Below are 21,908 nucleotides of genomic sequence, written 5' to 3' on the forward strand. Positions count from 1 at the left end.
TTCACATGGAAGACATCGGAACCCCCCCTAACACAGAAGACAGGTAGGGAACACCTCCCCTCCAATGTATAACATTGCGGGAATGGGGGTACCTGGACATTGAGGGACTGTGGATCAGGTAAGATCCCAGGCGGGATTGCTGCTTTAGATATTGTGAAGCGGGGACGTCCAGACACTGGTTAAAGGGTGCAGGAAACTAGTCCTTCACACCTGGCTTTTTTTTCTTCTAAATCCGACATTTACACACACACACAAGTAACAAGAACTAATCGTAATATAATGTAATATTATAAAAAAAAACTAATGTCAAAAACAAATGTTGTTCTTACTAGGAATTTATTCATTTTTTTTAAAGGGGCAGGGCTAGGTGGCGACTAGATTTTTGGGTGATTTGTCGGTGTGTGTGTGTGTATATCCATAACCCCGGTCTTCTGGGTCATGTGATCACTACACTACCGCGATATGGCTCAATGTCAAGAACAGGAGGTCCCCATCGCCCCTAGTAACCAGCAAGACATGGGGCACGCAAAGGGTTATCACCCACATCCTGTAGTAGTGAACTGCAAATGAGAAAGGACACTGCACATCAGGGATCTGTCGCTCCTAGGAACCGATCTGCTTTCTGATTAATTTCCAGCAGCCAAACTACAGATAGATGAACTGCAACCTCACACCCGACTTCATTTTTAAATTCCATTCTAATAATTTTTTCCCGGGACAAACATAATGGCCGCTAGAATCAGCCACACAGAGCGGCAACATCCCGGTGAGAGGGCCCTGCAGCTTCCGATTGGCTGACCATGCAGCCGCCTTTCTCTGCAGTACTGCGCAAAGTGACGAATCTCTGCAAATCGACAGATCCAACTCGCTTTTGAGTGCCAGGGATCAGAGCCAAAAAGGAGCCCTGTTTCCTATGTAAAAGAATTAAATCCTGGATTTGGGCAGCGGCTGCTGGTTTAATAATGCTCATACAGGAAGAACCAATACTTCATATGCCTCTTCTTTGTAGACACGGACCTGCTATATTGTTCCATTAATCCCGATACAGCCGGAAGGAGCAGCACTGCACCGATTTGCACTAAAGAAAGTGCACTCTTCCGATAGACCTAAGCGGAGTGCACCGTGCATGGGATATGTACTATGCTACGTTTGTATAGAATACACATTGTATTTCCTCCTCCTCCTCGCCAGCAAATACATTTACTTTTTTTTTTTTCTTCCTTACATCAAGAAATTCACTTTTACTTAAAACATTTTCAACAAAGAGTGTGGGAGCGGGAGAAATAAAAGGTCAGTCTGCAACTTGTTTTATTTTAAAAATCAGATCTTAACTCTTTCGCTGCCAGAGGGGCCTGGAAACGCCTCGAACAACCAGCCCCTCTGGCATTGAAAGGGTTAAAGAACGGGACCCTTGCTGTTATTGGGAACAAACCTCTGCGTACCAAGCCCTGGATCCAGACCGGTGTCTGGGACCGAATTGAGCACGTGTTTGGAAGAGGCAACACCTATAAAAAGCACTAAATTACCCTCTCCTGTGTTTCACACGCTTTTCCTCCCCAGCCGCTTAAAAACGCTGACGGTGCCCGTGTTATGCTGTGACCTTCGCTGCTGCTGCTCACTTTGGTGCTCCCCAAAGTCCTCTTGATGGTGACTCTGAACCCCGCGGCAGCCGCTTTGCTCTTTGTGCTGGTGACCTTGCTGTCCTGGGCCACGGCCTGCTTCCCCAACCGCTGCGCCAGGGCGGGCGACGGCACTTTTCTCGCCCCGTCCAGGTTGGGCTGCGGGATCTTGCCCAGTCTCTGTGCAATGCCGATTTTGGGAGCGGAGAGTTTGGCGGGGGCGCTGGCAGGCGGCTTTGTTGCCAGTCGTCGGAGGGTGATGGAGGGTTTAGGTTCAGAGCTGGTGGCTTTGGCTTTAATGGTGACACCAGGCACTGGCCTCTCTTTTGCGGCGGGAGTTGTTTTCTTGAGGACGCCAGCATACTGCAGGACCGAGCTGTCATCGTCACTTCCCGTCGACTTGTCATCCTCACGAGTGTCTCCGAGGCGACTGAAAACTCCAGTGGGCTGGGAAGGTAAAATATATATAAATAAACACAAGATGGCGGTACAGTAGGCAATTAAAAGTAATAAATTGCGCTGAAATATGGAACAATCCTCCTGTAGCCCTTCTCCCTATGTCCACGGTCTTCCACTTGCAGACTCAGAGGTGAAGCCAGTTCAGAAACAGTCAGCCCTCTACGCAGTAGCAAATATAACTGAAACTCCCTCTAAAAGAAGTACGAGCCCGAGCACGATTTATACTTGGAGTATGTTCTGATGTGGTGTCTATGATTTGAAATGTAACTGTATAATGTGTTACAATGGCACCCCCACCCCTCCCCATATTTTATTTCTGTTCTCCCTCCCCATCTAATGTGTAAATAAAATTACACTAATACAATTTCAAGTTGGGGGGAAAAAACCCCTCAAAAGTATGGCAATTTTTAAGTCATACAAGTGACTAAGACTAATTAAAGTTTATTACTACTAATCACTTTTTTTTCTTTTCTTGAGGGATAATATGTCAGAAAAAAACCCTCTCTCTACTTGAGGGATAATACCCTTTAGAATCACTTTATTTTAGGCATGAAAAATGGTTGTTTGCAGCTAAAATCTCTGAGTATGCAGAAGACAAGTCGTCTCTCTATCATACATTTTATTTAGTTAGCCAATCGTTTCTATAAAGCAGAAGGGTGTGTGTGGGAGGAGATACTCACCCTGTTTGCGGTAGTCGTGTCTGCTTTACTCTCTGCTCCCAGTCTATCAAAGACAGATGTCCGCGGTGGATCTGTAATGTTAAAAGAACAAGAGGAGGGGGAAAAAAAAGCCTGTTTACTTGTCGGACTTTAAATCATTGTTCAAACTGCATTTTGAATCAATTTACAGACACCTATGGATGTTTCGGGATGGATTTACATTATAAAACATAGACCGCAAAGAGGAAAACCCAAAAGTATTAGGCTTCGAGAAGATAGGAAAATAGGCAGACTGGGTGGGCCAGCTCACCATGTTGGCAAAGTTTATTAAAACATACTTATAGGTGTCAGATTTGTGTATCAAAAAAACAAACCCTTGGATTACAAAGGAAATCAATGCATTGCTTCAGTTGGTTTGTGTAATGGAAAGGTCAAGTGTGCCTAACTGGGAGTACTGTGCATTATATCAAAGACTCCATAGAAATTTTGACACTTAAAAATGGACAGCTGAAGAAAGATGTCCATTTCAAACGGGTACCAGATTATTCGTGCATAGACCAGCGAGTTACTGGTTTAACTTTGGAAAAGGGAGCATCTGTCTGGAGACTTGTAACTAAGGGGGCATGTGATTTATAAAGTACACTACAAAACGTCCATGTACGCGGGACTGCACCTTTAATCAGTGCTTTCTTGAAAAAAAAATGAAATAACTCTTAAAGTAACTAATTTTTGTCACGTTAGAAACAAGTTAATGTTTTGTTTTTTTATACTACCAGGAAAACTGAAATTGTAGGTTTATCTGTGAATAATAACAGCTCCATACTTAAAGCGCAAATAAAGCATACAAAAAAGAAGCTGTGTGTGCTGAGCACGCGCATAGTAAGTGAAACTTCTTTGACTTTTTTCACAGAAATTGTATTTGTATTGGTGATGTTTTAATTAAAAATCAAAATACAATTTCAGTGACAAAACGCAAATAAATTTGACTTATAATGCGCGTGCTCGGCACACATCCCTGTATTAGCTATTTGCACTAAGTGTGAATTCCTTGTGTATGTGTGTCAGTCAGTGTGTGTGTGTGTCAGTCAGTGTGTGTGGTGTGTCAGTCAGTGTGTGTGTGTGTCAGTCAGTGTGTGTGTGTGTCAGTCAGTGTGTGTTGTGTGTGTCAGTCAGTGTGTGTGTGTGTGTCAGTCAGTGTGTGTGTGTGTCAGTCAGTGTGTGTGTGTGTCAGTCAGTGTGTGTGTGTGTGTGTCAGTCAGTGTGGTGTGTGTGTCAGTCAGTGTGTGGTGTGTCAGTCAGTGTGTGTGTGTGTCAGTCAGTGTGTGTGTGTGTGTGTCAGTCAGTGTGTGTGTGTGTGTGTCAGTCAGTGCGTGTGTGTGGTGTGTGTCAGTCAGTGCGTGTGTGTGTCAGTCAGTGCGGTGTGTGTGTCAGTCAGTGCGTGTGGTGTGTCAGTCAGTGCGTGTGTGTGTCAGTCAGTGCGTGTGTGTGTCAGTCAGTGCGTGTGTGTGTCAGTCAGTGCGTGTGTGTGTCAGTCAGTGCGTGTGTGTGTCAGTCAGTGCGTGTGTGTGTCAGTCAGTGCGTGTGTGTGTCAGTCAGTGCGTGTGTGTGTCAGTCAGTGCGTGTGTGTGTCAGTCAGTGCGTGTGTGTGTCAGTCAGTGCGTGTGTGTGTCAGTCAGTGCGTGTGTGTGTCAGTCAGTGCGTGTGTGTGTCAGTCAGTGCGTGTGTGCGTGTGCCAGTCAGTGCGTGTGTGTGTGTGTGTCAGTCAGGGTGGGTCAGTGTGTGTGTGGGGGGGGGGGGGGGGGTGTGTGTGTGGGGGTGTGTGTGTGGGGGGGGGGGGTGTGTGGGTGTGTGTGTGTGCGGGGGGTGGGTGGGTCGGTCAGTGTGCGGGGGGTGGGTGGGTCAGTCAGTGTGCGGGGGTGGGTGGGTCAGTCAGTGTGCGGGGGGTGGGTGGGTCAGTCAGTGTGCGGGGGGTGGGTGGGTCAGTCAGTGTGTGGGGGGTGGGTGGGTCAGTCAGTCAGTGTGCGGGGGGTGGGTGGGTGGGTCAGTCAGTGTGCGGGGGGTGGGTCAGTCAGTGTGCGGGGGTGGGTGGGTCAGTCAATGTGCGGGGGGTGGGTCAGTCAGTGTGCGGGGGGTGGGGGGGTGGGTCAGTCAGTGTGTGGGTTCAGTCAGTGTGTGGGGGGGGGTGTGGGTGGGTCAGTCAGTGTGTGGCGGGGGGTGTGGGGGGGTTAGTCAGTGTGTGGGGGGGGTGTGGGTGGGTCAGTCAGTGTGTGGGGGGGTGTGGGTGGGTCAGTCAGTGTGTGGGGGGGTGTGGGTGAGTCAGTGTGTGGGGGGGGGTGTGGGTGGGTCAGTCAGTGTGTGGGGGGGTGTGGGTGGGTCAGTCAGTGTGTGGGGGGGGGGGGGTGGGTGGGTCAGTCAGTGTGTGGGGGGGTGTGGGTGGGTCAGTCAGTGTGTGGGGGTGTGTGGGTGGGTCAGTCAGTGTGTGGGGGTGTGTGGGTGGGTCAGTCAGTGTGTGGGGGGGTGTGGGTGGGTCAGTCAGTGTGTGGGGGGGGGTGTGGGTGGGTCAGTCAGTGTGTGTGGGGGGGGTGTGGGTGGGTCAGTCAGTGTGTGGGGGGGGGTGGGTGGGTCAGTCAGTGTGTGGGGGGTGGGGGGGTGGGTCAGTCAGTGTGTGGGTGGGTCAGTCAGTGTGTGTGGGGGGGGTGTGGGTGGGTCAGTCAGTGTGTGGGGGGGTGTGGGTGGGTCAGTCAGTGTGTGGGGGGGGGTGTGGGTGGGTCAGTCAGTGTGTGGGGGGGTGTGGGTGGGTCAGTCAGTGTGTGGGGGTGTGTGGGTGGGTCAGTCAGTGTGTGGGGGGGTGTGGGTGGGTCAGTCAGTGTGTGGGGGTGTGTGGGTGGGTCAGTCAGTGTGTGGGGGGGTCAGTCAGTGTGTATGTGTCCAGCTGCAGCCAGGGGCGGGGTGTAACATTGCGCACCACCTCTCTCCCCCCCCCTTATGCAAATTCTGAGCGTGCACACACAGACACACAGACACACAGACACACAGACACACAGACACACAGACACCCCGCACGCAATCTGCGCGCACACACCTCCCGCGGGGTACATGCACCCGGCATGAGTGACCGAGGCCCTGTGCCGCGCGGGTTGCGCCCGGGTTTGTGCCGTGTGCCACCGCTTCCTGCGGGCGCAAGGCGCCCGCGAACGCCCGCGGCAGTGGAAGGCTGAATGGTGCCGCTGCCAATGGGCGTGAGGAGCGTGTGGGTGGGACGACAACGCTGCCAGCCGCTTCTGCGCATGTGTGGCGTCCGTCAGCGGCGCCATCACAACTGCGCATGAGCGGCATGGCAGCGGTCGTGGAACAGTTGGGCCGTTAGGAGCGGCGGCGCGCCGCATATGTCAGCAGCCGGGTGTGTGTGTGGGGGGTGGGGGGTGTGTGTGTGTGTGTGGGGGGTGTGGGGGGGTCCTAATCGCCGCTGCCGGCGGTGACAGGGGACGTGTGAGCGGAGCGGCGTCCATTAGGTGACGTCACTTCCGTTTCACATTTCGCCCCCCATCTATCCAGTTTTGCTCTATCAGGACTAGGTGCCACGAAAGAAGTTTTCACTTCAAAAAGCCAATCACCCATACTGTATGCGACCCCTTAAAACAAGTCACTGCCATTAGTACAGGTTTCTCCTAGGAGGGACTACACTTTGGTCTGCATTGTTTGAGATTGTTTTCTTACAGATGAGCAAACGGACCTTTTGTTGCCTGTTCCTCCAGGATTTTTTTGGTCCTGGCGGTGGTGCCTTTGGGCATGTTGATAATGTATTTCCCTTCCATCTCAGCCGTCACTCTGCGACGTTTTACCGGCACGTCGGGGTCGTCGGCATCTGGAGACGTCAACGCTTTCAGAGAGAGAAGCACCAAGTTAGCACCAAAGAAGCAGCGACACCCACGGCAGCTTAACACGGTGTAGTGTAAAAATAGGCCGAGCTGCCTTACTTAAATAGGCCGAGCTGCCCAAGAGTGCAGACTGTTTACACTCTCCCCTCCCCCCCCCCCCCCCGCCGCTCTCATTAAAATGCATTGAAATAACTTGGAAATATTGGATCACTTTTCTACTTGCATTTCTATAATGAACCCTTTTGCAACATGCTGCAGGACCCTGTGGCAGCAAAAAAGTGTTACAAGGCAACATTGACTTTGCCACCCCTTTACTGCAGGCAATCCAAACCCGACCCTCTTACGGACTCAGGCCGGTCTACTTATATCAGAGCACAAACAGCGTATGAGAAGTACGCAGGACAGCAGCATGAATGTAAACATGTAGCCAGGGACACCGTCTCCAGCACGGACGCTGTTGCTTTAACGCTGCGTGCGGGTCTGATATGGAAGCATGGACCCATTGCAGCGCGACGTGGCAGACAGTGTCTCTGGTGCCACGGACATTTGCTTTTTTTGACCGGGGACATGGAGTCTTGCTACATCTGTTTGTGTACAATACCTGCTGCTTTTGCATTCTTCAAGGCCACTTTGTTGGACACGGTGACAGAAATTTTGGACGTGCTGGTGTCTGGCCGGCGGCCAGGAGTGGAAGGGGGAGAGTCCCGACTCAGGCTGTTTGCAATCATCCTTGCAGCGGCTGAGGGTGGAAACAGAGGGGGTTAAACATGGCATGGGAAAGTGGTCCTTTTCGGCAGTCAACTATGCCCCTCCCCCCTAAATTCTATATGCTGCAAATCTGCTGGAGAAGAGATCAGCTCCGTTTACATAAATGGGACTACAATCTACTCTAGCCCTGGGAATACTTTCCCATAAATGGGACTACAATCTACTCTAGCCCTGGGAATACTTTCCCATAAGAAAATATTACGTTATGCCCAATACACAGTAGGGAAAGATTACTTTCACTGTCTGTTTGTGCAGCTTGAGTTTCAAACCTGCATTCCTTTGTACAATGGTGTTAAAAGCCCCAAAACACCTTCCTGACCTAAATCTGTATACTTCATACTAACCCCTTTTCAGTTCCAAGTCCTAGTAGCGGTGTTGACCTTTGCCCAGACGTAGATTAGGTGTATGTATGTATGTATGTATGTATATCTTTATTTATATAGCGCCATTCAGGTACATAGCACGTCACAGCAGTAATACACGTGGCATAACTTAACACATCGTGGGAATAACTCCTTCAGACAAAAGTAACAAATAGGAAAAGGCGTCCCTGCTCCGAAGAGCTTACAATCGAAGATTAGTTGCGAGAGATCTTCATAGATGAAATCAGAGTATAGAGCTTTGCAAACCTCATAGAAGAAACCTGCGAGGTTTGCAAAGATTTGTAATTACAATTTCACCTACAGTACAAATATCGCTCCCATCAGCTTTCGTACGAAGGAAGAAACCAGTATTCTGCCCGTGTTTGAACATATCACCCACAATCCATGCTTTCTGCCAAGCTCATCCAACACTAATGCCTTTAAACTTTGCGTACTGCAATATTGACAGAAGCTTTGCAGAGCGGTCATTTCACATACAGAGGCAGCAATACAAATCCACTCTCAAAGCGGTGTGCCGGGTACTTAACCTTTTCTTAAATGTTATTAATATAGTCGTTCAACGAAGTTAACTTGTGCTTTTTAATGTAATCTTTTACTTTTGGGATGATGCAATCTGGGATGACGCTCAAGTGATAGAAATGCTAAAATGAGCATTTAACGACTTAAAAATGTACTGCATCCTGTTTCTTTTCAGAGTACATTAATGTTACGTGCTTTATTTTCTCTTACCTGCTACGTGGGACTGCAACTTTAAAGATCACCTTTTTTTTTAATCCTCCTCCCCCTTTTTGTGTGTACAATGACGGGAAGCAGGGGTTCCCGTGAAATGATTGCGGTTCTGCTTTGTTCTGGGGTTCCCGAGATACTTACAGGGGAAGTGCTGGTGGCAGTAAATAGCAGTTTCAATCTCCTGCGTTACACAGGCCAATAGGAAACCGCAACATCATCTGTGACACAGGGATTTAAATACCAGGACGTAACCGGTGGCACCTTTCCCCAATACGTATCTGAACTGAACAGTTTGGCTCTGGGTCCATAAGCGAGCAAGGCCTGTATTGCTCCTTTCAGACCTGACACTTACAAACACGTTCTTTTTTGCATCACAAGAGAGGTTTAAGCCTAGTATATGCTGACTCGGTATTATATCTTTCTATCTTTAGCATAAATGAGCGGAATGCATTACTACCAGCCACAAGTGAATGCTCGTTTAAAGCAGAAATCCCCCCTCATTTCGCATATTGATTTGTTTAATAGCATTTGCACTTGGGGGTCTTGCGGAGAAAAACAGCACTATTTTAACCTCTGGGATCCCCTGGTTGCCGAGATTCTTACTATTTTTGTTGCCATTATCCTGGATTTTCAAAAAGGTGCCCGCAGTCATTCAACAGGAAGCAACAATAGTCTCCTCCCTCCCCCCGAATATCATTAAGGCTTCCTATTGGCCTGCGGGATCAGAGCTGATTTGGCTGCCATTTTGGTTTCCTGAATTGGAGATGAAACACCGGCAACTAAAACAGTAGGTTTCTAGCCAGCCGAGGGGTCCCTGGAGCTTACAATAGCTCGGGGGGACCACTCACTTTGAATAATAAAATACAAACTAGTTAAGGGGATTGCTAATGAGACCTGCTTTTCATTGTTTTTACTGCGTAAAATGCATCTCAAACAAGCTTAGCACCGTGGCTATGAGGGAGGACACACATACTTGCTACTTACGGCTATTGGCGTTTTTGCGAAGCTCCGTCTGCATACTGGTTTGGCCTGTAGCCGGGAGCTCAGTCAGCGCTTTACAAATGTCCTAAAGAAGACAGTTAACATTACAGGAAGCACTTACAGATCCCCCACCTTTCCACGTGAACCCGTTTGTAACTCTATGCTCGGTAAGGCTGAGATTATAGTGCTCGTGCATGGCGAGAACAACAGACCTCTTCCCTATGAGGCCGCCCATAGGGAGCGCCACCGTGCTAGCGATGCAGAGTGACCGTGTCACGTGAGCGGTTCAGCCAATGAGGGCGAATCAGCCTGGTGAAGCGTCTGGCACGCCTCCCCAATCATTGGAAGCTCAGTTCACCCATCGCTAGGGCGAGAGGAACGCCAGGCACTCCATCGCGCGCCCACTATAATCTCAGTTTAAAACAATGCGGTCAAGTTTAACTTTATAATGCAATGTTGTGGTTGCAGTTATTTGATGATTGTTCAATACATTCTGATCTCGGCCAAATCACTTGCCCGGTGTATTAACATCCATCTGTAACACAGCACTTCTAACTGTACGACGCTTTGCAAAGTTGTTTAGGTGTATATAATATATATATATATATATATATATATATATATATATATAAAAAAAAACAGTATATGCACTATATAATTTATGTGTGTGCTGCATATATTACTGTCTGTGTAAAATATTTTATGTATTTTAGCGTTATAAATGCCTTCAGGAATGGAACCTTTCATTTAAACAGTGTTCCTATGGGAAAACGTGTTTCACTTTACAACGTTTCGCTATCCAACACCATTTTGAGTATCGCATTGTGTCGGATAACAGAGGACCGCCTGTACCACAGTAACCTCTGATTATGCCGCCATGGTGTAATCAACAATGTACAAAAGAGATGGCTGCACAGTTGTCTTTGCAGTGAATAGGCAAAGGGCTTTATCAGTGACTAGAATTAGCACCAATGTGAATATTTTAAAATCAGCAGTGAAACAATAACATAAGCTAGTTGCATTTTAGTGATTCAAAAAGAATGACATAGGTTTGGATGTATAAATCAGATTGATCTAAATGTAGAACCGGTCTGAAACATTAACAAATCAGACTTGCTGCATAACATGCGTGTGTGCAAGCCTGTGAGTGCGAGATATAGGAGATATAAATACACACACACAGCTCATTTACATGTCATTACCCAAAATCCCTGGCTGCAATAGAAGCACTGTATGCCAAGAGATAATAGGGAAGGGCAGGGTTGCAGACCCATGGAAATGTGCTCATAAGTGGTATTTCTGAGATAGATATCTATATAGATATCTATCTCATGGAAGTGTGTATACACCTGGGTTTATAAATACCAGCACCAACCGTAATTTGCACAAGAAAAGAAGTGTTTGATTACATAAAATGTCAGAGATCCGACAGTCGAGTATTCATTGTATAGTATACTATAGCGAGTATTAATGTCGCTCCTTTATTGATGTGGGAGAAGATCTATCTTGGGCACTTTGATATTATTTCGACATACTTTACTTTTATATCTATGCGTGAGTCTGGTATCTACTTTAGTGATGTATAAACAGCTGATATTTAACAGTAGTGTGTATTAGGTAAACTGTGCCCAGTGACACACACAGAATATACAGGAGTTGTGGACTCCGCTTTGTTCGGCATCGGGCACCATTGTTATGCATGGTAGTTATACCAGTATTTTAATGTCCCTTTGCAAGCTTTTTACACGCCCACTCCCCGCCCCCTGGTGTTTCGGTCCCTCCTTGGAACCGGAACATCGGGTCTCTGCTGTTTTATGTAATCAATAAATAAAAACACACAGAGGGGGAGAGGGGGGAAGAGATAAACCAGCGCATTCTGATTTTGGATACTCCAAGGGTATCCTGTTTTTTTTACATGTATTTTGGCTTCCCCCCCCCCTTTTACATTTCATTAAAAGGGGGCCCTTCCGTTCTAAGGGGTACCCAATTCTTATATTCCCTTCTGGAGACATACTGTACGTTTCTGGCTCCCATTTGGCGGTCAAAGGGTTTACAAAAAAAACCTGGAACCAGGTTGATATCCTTTATAGGAACAGCAGAGTACTATAAACAGGACATCCCCACTTCATCACAACACCTACATTCATTTATGTTAAATTCCTAAGCAGTAGGGGAATGGCATGAAGTTGAGACAGCTGCATTCTGGGTGTTAACACCTTCCCTGCTGGAAATCCAGCAGACCAAGAGCAAACATTGCTCTGCAGTGAAGATTTTGCCGTTTCAGCGGCCTGACTTGCAGCTGTAAACTGCTGGATTTAACAAGACGGCACAGGCTTCTCCACCAACCTTATTTTGCTTTAAATCATATAACATACATATTTATGTGTTACTTAAAAATGTAAAGTACGCCCACGAAAGGACGCACCTTATTAAGCAACACTGTAGATTAGATTGAATAAATACATGTCCAATCTTCATTAAAATACAATATTTCTGGTTATACTTATCCACGGGAAGCAAACAAATTACCCTAAATGCAAACAAAAAAAAAATGGGTGTGATAATGTACCACCTGCAAAGTAAATTCAAAAAGATGTCAAGTAAATGAATGCAATGGCGGATGCAAAGTGTATGGGAGAAACGTACGGGGTAACCCTGGAATGGGAATCTTACCCAGCTACACAATAACGCTGAATGGCTTTAGAAAGCCCCCCCCCCCCCAAAAAGAATGAATAATAATAATATTTTTTTTCCCTTCAAACACCCGCAATGTGGTCTTATGACATGAACCAATGAGGAGCTACAGTGAGGAATCAACAAATCGTTATGTAAAGGGTCAGTAAAATACAGTCTGGGTAGATGGCCAAATGACCTATTCAATGCAGAAAAGCGGCAGCCTGTCAAATGAGGATAACCAATCCATAGTATACCGAAACCTCAGAGAAAAATATAGAAAAAATAATATGAAGCCAATCACGTTGGTGAAACGCGTAGGAGGAGCCTACTGAGGGTCACGATCCAATCCACTAAGAGCAAGCACTACCTGTGAGCTTTGCCAGCTCACTGTGGGACAAAATCAGCCTGAATGGGATTGATATCTGCCAGCCTCTGAACATACTCCCCCACACACAGGCGAGCGTCACACCCGGTGACTGACGTCACTTCCGGGTTCACGGAGGAGAGGATTGAGCTCCAGCCGCAGCACTTAGCAAACAAGCGCCAGGACAAAGGGGTCTACTGAGAATACCACCCAGGAGACAACTACCCCGGCCCAGCAGCGAGGTAAAGATCGGCACGCCAGCCCACCCACCAACACCTGACGGAGAAGATATATGGACTCTGTGGGAGAGTACAGGTTTGTTAAACATCTATCATTGGCACATCAGCCGCAGCCACATTTATCAGGCAAAGACTGGGTTTTTATTTTCTTGCACAAATGTTTTTAATGTAATATTGTTTATGCTTTAACATTGCCAATTTCCCTATATAAAAGCACTTTTATTCATTGTCTTTTTGCGCCGCTCTATATTTTTCTCCTTGAAACAAAATACCCCGGCTTTTAAAATTCTTAGGAGCATAAATGTATTGGGGATGGGGTCCCACGTGCTCTAACCCCCTTCCAACTTATTTGAAAGATTGAACTCCTAGATACTAGGCACTGTACCAGTGTCTTTTTAATAGCACTTATACCAACCATGCCACATGAAGGGAACAACAAAGTGGGCAGAAATAGTATTAATATGTATGAAGGGGGGGGGGGAGAAGAGGTATCTTGCTCCATGTATTCTGTTCTGTACCCAGAACCACCCAGTTCTGCGGCTCAGAGGAAGTTTATGGACCATGCAGTCTGCGCTGGTATTGGCAGTTCTTGTTACAAGGTCAGTGTAGGTATCTACAGAGCTCCAAGCTCCCAGGACAATACCAAGAGTAGTGTGGTCCAGCTTACCTGTCTGTGAACTACTTTCGCGTGCTTCAGGATAGCAATGATGTCTCCCACCACAGTTATCCCCAGTTCGTTCATGATCTCCTTGTTCAGATCCATCAGCATGTTCTTCTGGATCCTGCAGAATAGTCACTGATTATTCACAACTCACCTCTCCCTCTGATTAGATCAACACCTATTTTGCCGCCCCCTGGATAGAGCACCAGACCTTATTTTGTAGCTGGGGCGAGTATTGCTCATTTCTGCCTTTTACGGCCAGTCAATACGTGACTATTAATGGTCCTAAAGTGCAGCCTATAAAACTGGTTATGCTCGAAAATCTTCTGGCTAGAACTCCAAGTCTATGTCTTTAAACCTGGCATGGAAAAGATCCCTCTGTGTTTATAGCACTTAATGCACAACTGGGGGAATTATACTCAAACCGGCAGTCTGTGAGAACAGAATCTGCCAGTGATCCCATCACACGGAGCCTCCCTCTCTAGCATCTCCGCAGCCTCACCTGTTATCCACAAACATCACTGCATAGTTGACCGAAGGTCCTGCTGGGATGCCGGCTTCCTTGAAGAAATTGATCCATTCGGATGTGACTGAAAAAACAAGTGTGAAATGGTCTGTTTCATTCAAAAATTCAAAGAAAAAAACATTTATTTTTTTACTGAAACCAACCAGTTATACACAAGGAAGGGGGGATGCAACTATTCAAAAAGGTCTTGTTCTGGTGCTTAAAGGTGCAATCCCGTGTAACCGATCTAAACATGTTTTGCAAGGAATTGAATAAATTATCTTGCCGATTCATCTAAAAGAAAATATTTATCTGCTTTTTTCTTTGGAAAGGACTTACAAAATCTTTTCTTGAGGGGTTTACAATACAGTTAGTGTTTGTCAGTCAAGTGTTTTGGTTATCCTTTAACCACGTGTCCTTATCAGAGAGCCCATAAAGATAAGGGGAAGAGGGGCAATATTTGCCTGTGCAAACTTGTTGAAAGTGCCATCAGACAAAAGGGAGCAGTCAGATTACATAAAAATGCCTCCAAAACCCCAGTTCACTGGGTTTACAAACCAACTTTAAACATTAATTTAATAATACTTATAGGTGTCAGATGTGTAAACACGTATCAATAATAGAGGAAAGTGCATACACACTGCAGTATGGTGCTGGAGGGGGTACTTATCTGCCGGTGCACAGGATCCAGGGAGCTCCAGACATCCCAGAGGAGATCAGCGTAGAGAATGGAAGCAGGCACACGGTCTTATGCAAAGAATATTTAATGTGCCACCAAAGGGTCCAACGTTTCGGCAGGGAACTGCCTTTATCAAGGAGACGGCTACAACATACATCTAAAATCACCACTATATATGGACATGACAGTCATGGAGGGGTGAGTACCCATTAGGTATATGTAGTGGTGATTTTAGATGTATGTTGTAGCCCTCTCCTTGATAAAGGCAGTTCCCTGCCGAAACGCTGGGCCTTTTGGTGGCACATTAAATATTCTTTGCATGAGACCGTGTGCCTGCTTCCATTCTCAACACGTATCAATAACCAAGATGTAACGCCTTAAACATGTCACTGCCATTAAGACACACTGGGCAATCACATTACTGTACTGCGGACCCGCAATGGGACGAATGCCGGCGGATAAGCGAGGACCGTGTGCATGTGCATGTATAATATAATATATATATTATATATGCACATGCGCGCGCGCGCGCGCACACACACACACACACACACACACACACACAGTGTTCGACAAACCTATACATTTGCACGCCCCGGGCGAGTGGATTTAACATCGTGGCGAGCTCCTGTTGGCCCAAGCAGCACACGTGTGGTACAATGTATGTATGTAAGTATGTAAGTATGTATATATGTGTGTGTGTGTGTGTGTGTGTGTGTGTGTGTGTGTGTGTGTGTGTGTGTGTGTGTGTGTGTGTGTGTGTGTGTGTGTGTGTGTGTGTGTGTGTGTGTGTGTGTGTGTGTATATATATATATATATATGATATAATATATACATATATTATATCATATATATATTATATATCTCCTTACCAAACATAACTCAAAAATACAACACACTATACCAGGCCAACTATCCAGACATGATTAAAAATGTAAAAAAAAAGGACTTAGAAACCTGGTCAAAATATTCAATTTTATGGATAGGAAAAACGTACTTAATTAAAATGACACTCCTTCCAAAGATCCTATACCTTTTCAGAGCACTCCCAATTAAAAGGTTAAATGTTAAGATGTAGTGGACCTACAAAAACTAACAAAGACATTTGCAAGAACGAGGAGAGGTGTTCTACTCCAGGGTAAAGCTAGGGAGGGACAGGCTGTGCCCAGCTATTGGGAATACTTTTGTGCGGCAGAAATGGCTCAGATGATGCGCTGGCACACCTTACCCAATATGGTTTGATGGGTGGACATTGAGAATTACTACACCTCATCAACATCACTATGGGATATAAATGTGGATACCCAGAAAGCAGTCAAGGAAGGATACTCCCCACAACACACGTCCCTCTGAATATGGCATACCACAGGGGTAAAGAAAGGGTTAATACAGCCAAATAACACCAGGATTTCGTCGTTTGGTAGCCCCAAGTTTCGTCCGGGGAAAGCAGCGGCAGATTTCCAGATCTGCCGCCCGTGGCATTTACCTGGTGCCGTCTCCTCCATGTTGCCGCCCACCGTCTTCTTCGAAATCGCAGCGTCATACGGTGTCTCATTGCCATGGCAACGAAGCGGAATTTACCGCTGCATTGTCATGGCAATGAGACAATGTGGCGTTGCAGCGTCATTTGATGCTGCAGAAAGGAGGCGGCGGCAGCAGGTAAGGAACTTCCCATCAGGCCCGATAGCCCTGCCTCTGTGTATGGAGACGACAATTTTAGCCTCAATGTTTTGCCGTTTTGAGCCGGGGCCTAATAGGAAATTAGTCACTGGGGACCAGGGAGGGAAAGCTTTAAATGGTGGACAGACTATGGAATCACAAGGACTAGAGATACAATTGGGGAAGGAGTGGTTAATACATTTGAGTACCTAAAAGAGGCACAAAACATATCGAATGCAGAACTTTTCCGTTATATACAAATTAGGCAGCGCACTCAAAGCACGCTCCATAAGGGTATACCAGACACTAGCACATACATAGAAATGGCGTGTACGTGTGATCCACATGCCAGAAGCCTGATATCTAGTATATATCACAAGTTGATACCTGAGGGAAGGGGTCTGAAAGAATCCCATATACGACAATAGGAGGCAGACCTAGGGAAACCCAGAGACTTGGGCGGACTTATGGGAAGCCACAGCTTTGGTTTCCATGAAAACTGCAATTAAGGAAAATAGCTATAAGCTAATGTATAGGTGGTATTTGACCCTGTCCAAATTGAATAATATATATATATATATATATATATATATATATATATAGACGGGTATCTCCCCTACGCTTCAGAGGGTGCAGTCAGGAAGGTACATTTCTGCATACCTGGCGGACTTGTGTACAGGTAAAGAGGCTGTGAACGCAGATATTCCAACTACTGATAGGTTCCTAGGTACACCAGCGACACTGGATCCCTGGGTGGCACTATTGAATAACCCTATTTGGGGTGTACCTAATAGAGAACACAAACTCTCTCTCCATATCCTGTTGCCAGCTTGATACAGCATAACGGCCACATGGAAAAACACAGCCCCAAGCCTACAAGTGGTAATAGGAAGGATATGGTGGACCTTATGCTATGAAAAATTACAGTGATTCTTAATGACTCCTTAGAGCGATTCATGGCAGTCTGGGAACCTTGGTTGTATGCGATAAGAGCAACAGGGATAGATGCGAGACTCTGTACTATATAGTGAATGTGTTTTAAAAAATGTGGTCAACAGCAAAGTTATTGCCATAATGTGTTATGCCATTTGTGATATAAAAGTTAAGCTACTTGGGCATTCCCCTGTCCCTCCCTATTATTTCTGTACCCGTCCAATCCCCCAACCTTCTTATTTTCTGTACCACAAACTGTGAACAAAATAAAAATGAATGTTTAAAATAAATAAACCTTACCTAAAGTTAGAGATGCCATGACAGGAGCTGGAGAAACGCTCACCCAGCGTAACGGATGTTACTGTAAAGAGAACGCATTTTATCGTTATCTGCGCCGTTTGTGAGGACGCGGTGACATTGGTCGTCTTCAGCTGCACAGAGTGCAAGCACAATGTCTAAAGTCAGCAGCTGAGACCCAAAAATAGATCAGGGCCTCACATCCCCCCCAATACAGTATGTGACCGAGGCAAGCTATTTATGGCAAGGGCTGAGATTTGGCATGTCGTCTGCTGAATAGCTCCCCTAACTCCATTAAAAGCTCAAGATTTTTTTTCCATTTCAAAGTGAAAAAGATGCAATAGTGCAGGTGCTCCCAACCCATCTATTCACTGGCAAGATCCTGAAATCTTAATATTCACACAAAAGGGTATTTTGGGGATAACACTGGAATAATTAACAGAGTTTAAGGGTAAAGTAACAACACGCAGAGCAATATGCTAGCGGATAGCCCGTCTGCAAACAGTTGGTGTTAGATTAAGTTATATTACTTTAATGATCACAAGGGGTGTGTGTGTATATATATATATATATATATATATATATATATATATATATATATATATATACATACACACACACACACACACACACATTATAAACACGATAGTATTTAGATATCTAGTTATTTACTATATTTATAGACGAACATTGGTTTTGCTAGCTAGTGATTAAATAGATGTGTGGGTTTTGCTGCCTGATTTCATGCGTTGATATAGATGTGACTGGGTACATTTACAGAATAATGATTGATTTAAAGGCTAGTAATGCAATGTGTATAATACGAGTTATAGTATAAAAAAAGTAGATATTTTAAATTTCTTCCTTGCTCTCTTAAAGTTTTCTGGTGAATTGACCTGTAAACGTGTAAGTGCCAGGCGGGCCCTGAGCGTGTGTGAATACAGGCAGCACACAATAATACTGCTATATACCTGCTATATAACCGCAGGCTCCTCCAGCACTGCCAGCGTTACCCTATGAGCCCTCCCGCCCTTTACATCAGGCCCACACATGTATGTCCCCCCGGTTTGGCTGCTCCCGGATGACTCACTCACCGCCCGGTTCCGCTCCGCTCCTCTCCTCTCCCCCAGCATCCGCCTTGTCTCCCCCGCCACGGACCCTCCTGTCTGGATGAACACCCGGAAATCCGCTCTCTGGTCAGTCCCTTCTCACCCTCGCCTCATCGTCGTTGTCTTCGTCTGCTTCCAACACACTGGTTGGCTGCTCGCTGGCACGTGGCCGCAGAGCGCGCTGGGAGTTGTAGTTCAGTTTAACGTCTTCGCTCATTAATTATTCGCGTGTATATGTTGACGTTCGCTAGTGCAAGCGCGCGCTTTGTCTTGCGCCCTATCATGTGCCACGTGCTTTGTGGCCGCGCGCTCTGTCACGCGCTCACCTGTTATAACAAAGGCCCTTTGTCTCGCGCCCTCCAGCTGCTTCTCCGCGCTCTGACAAACCGGTCGGTGGAGGTGTATTGTACAGAGCGCCCGACCGTGTACAGGGCTATTTGCGTGAGGGAGGGCCATGGATTCGTACACACGCACTTTCCCAGAATCCCTTGCTGCAGTGGAAGCACAGTATGCTGGGTGAAAAGCAGGGTTGCAGACCTGTCTAGGGCAGGGATTATTGTCCCTGTGCCGCTGTGCACACTCCTGCAGCCCAAGCGATTTCTGAACTTGGCTGCAGGAGATCGTACAGGCGGGGGCGTCACGAAGCTGGTTCGCCCTCATTGGCTGGACCAGCTCACTAGCGCTGGCGTCACGCGGCAGCCGCCTGAAAATACATTTGTTGTATTTTCAAAACGCGGCTGCGTCAATGTGCTTGTCCGCCTGTAGGCACGCAAGCACTGGGGTAGGTCCCATAAAATAAGCAGAATGCTTGCCGGGTGCACGCACACACCATAATCTGGGCCTAAGGCCTCGGGCATGGTCGGCGCTTATGCGCTGACCCGTGCTGAGGCGCGCTGCTGCTCGGCACTGAGCCCCTGCAGCTGCAATGAGAGCGGCTTTAGCAGGGGCTCGCGCACGCTTGGGGAAGCGTGTGTCTGACGGAGGTTTGAAATTTGGCGCTCGCCGGAGCGCAGGGCCGGTCACGTGAGCGGTTCGCCCAATGAGGGCGAACCAGCTCCGTGACGTCACTGGCCAGCCCCGACCCGCCCACGGACGGCGCGCTGTGTAAGGCCAGGGAAAGCACCGCTTTCCCTGAGCCTCAGCGCGCCTCAGCCCGGATCAAAGCACTATGTCCCAGGCCTAAGACTTGTGAATGTGCTCAGAAGTAATATTTTGTGTGTGTGTTGGGGCCCTTGGGCAATTCACGTTGACTCCCTGTGCCTCGGGTACAACAAACAGATTGTAAGACAGTGCTTTTCAACTGTGGTTCCTAGGAGACTTGGGTTCCCTGGGAATCCCTAAAAGGTTCCCTGTAATTTTCTGGTCATTTGAAAATTGTATCAAATACAGAAGAATTTACAATGTAGCTGACCAGAGTTGCTATTAGAGATGGTTGGGGGTTCCTCAGGATTTCACTTCGGGTTCCTTAACCAAAAAAAGGTTGGAAATCACTGTTGTAAGCTGTGCTGGATGGGGACTTGTGACTGCAAAATTTCTATGTACAGTGCTGCGTACACTGCACTATACAAGAAAAACAACTTATTGTAGGTGGTAAGTTGCATTCACACATGAATCTTTAAAAATGGCACGTCAATAACAGACTATGGAACAGGAGCTCTTGTCTCTAACTGGATTGCAGAGTAGAAATCTCCACTATGCACACCCCTTGTATAAAGAAAATCCAGCAGATCTGCCGTCCTGACTTTTCTTATGGAACTTTCAGCAATATAGATATATATATAGATATATCTATTAATATATCTATATATATATATATATCAAGAACTCCAACGTTGAAATCCAAATAAGCCTGGTGCTTTCATAAATAATGTAAAGCGTACGTAACCATCCAGCAGGGCAGCGGAACAGCAAAGACAGGCAGCACTCAGGTAAGTGTACAAAGATTTGTATTGTAACAGACACAAAAATCCGACGTTTCAATCCCACAACAGAGGGATCTTCCTGGGGTCTGCAGGTTGGACCCCAGGAAGAAGATCCTTCTGTGGAATTGAAACGTCGGATTTTTGTGTCTGTTTACAATACAATTCTTTGTACACTTACCTGAGTGCTGCCTGTCTTTGCTGTTCCGCTGCCCTGCTGGATGGTTACGTAATATATACACGCTTGCATTGATTGCGATTTTAGCTTTACCTTGTTTATATTAAAATAATCTTATTTCCTGCATAGCTTATTTTTTAGGTTCATTGCTGAAAGTTCCAAGAGAGACGTTCGCCCGGACTGCAGATCGACTGCGTTGTCATTATATACCTTCCCTCAAGGGGTGGAGATTTTAACGGCAATCCGGGAAGGGACAGAGCGCCTGATCCACTGTGTGATTGACATACATTTATACAGATGTGCCATTTTTAAACATTCCTGTGCAGGTGCAATACTTACCATCTTGCCCCTTTTTCTTTCTGAATCACCTTATTGTGGGGTTGAAGACCATTGGCAGCAATTAATAGGGAGAGTTGAGAATCGTGATTATTATTAGTAAGATGGTGAAGAAAGGTACAAAGCGCAAAAAACACCAAGTGTTATAAAAAAATACTGATAAAACTTGTAGGATGTCTGCGGCTCTCAGGTTCGTCTCCTCTGTTCACAAGTCTGTTTTCTTTAGAAGTATTGAGGCGCAATTGACTGAGATATACTGTATATGGAAAAAGAAATCCTATAATTGTATAACTGTTGGAAAACACCTGTGTAGTAATATTTGATGTATAAACTCACTAAGGTTGTTTTTGTAAAGGGGTTCAGACCTTCAGATCTTTGAAATGACACTTCAGAGTAGTAAGAAATAATGTTGTAGGATATTCTCACTTGGTGGTAGTTATTTTGCGGTTTTTTATTTTCTGTTTGAGATTGCGGTAAGGCCGCGCTTGTAGTGCTGGTGACGCGACCGATGAAATCACCAGAGTTGCACTTTACTTTTAGGCGACCAGCGATGTCATAAAAGGGGCGGGCAGAGGCACGGAGAAGCTCCCGATTGGCCGCAAGGGGAGACCGTTGCCAAAAAAATCAAATAACAGTGACTACCAAATATTTGGTAGCACTGTGGCTCCGTCGCTTTGTCGCGTGCGCTTCAGCAACAATGCATTTGTTTTGCCGCGACAGCGCCGTCGCTATAAGCGCAGCCTAAGATGGCACTAGTCACACAAAATACATTAGAGTTTGTATGAGCCAAATAACCTCTTCTCGACTCATTTGCTGTTCAGCTATTTTGGGGCAAAATGTCAAAAGCAGTTAGAGCAGCAGTGTGCACCACCAAAAA

At 46.3% G+C, this 21,908-nt stretch overlaps 1 protein-coding gene across 1 annotated transcript; it reads right to left on the bottom strand.

Moving 5' to 3' along the window:
• Positions 1 to 319: 319 nt before the first annotated feature.
• C7H19orf47 (chromosome 7 C19orf47 homolog) lies at positions 320 to 18,813 on the bottom strand. The gene is given in 10 exon segments (XM_075606991.1): positions 320 to 1,598; positions 1,601 to 2,066; positions 2,759 to 2,829; positions 6,471 to 6,617; positions 7,217 to 7,354; positions 9,480 to 9,561; positions 13,423 to 13,537; positions 13,919 to 14,006; positions 17,493 to 17,553; positions 18,584 to 18,813. Coding segments are annotated over 9 exon segments (1,185 nt in total). The 5' UTR covers positions 17,512 to 17,553; positions 18,584 to 18,813; the 3' UTR covers positions 320 to 1,539.
• Positions 18,814 to 21,908: the final 3,095 nt, after the last annotated feature.

The sequence above is a fragment of the Ascaphus truei genome, chromosome 7 (assembly GCF_040206685.1).
Source record: "Ascaphus truei isolate aAscTru1 chromosome 7, aAscTru1.hap1, whole genome shotgun sequence".
Lineage (NCBI taxonomy): Eukaryota > Metazoa > Chordata > Amphibia > Anura > Ascaphidae > Ascaphus > Ascaphus truei.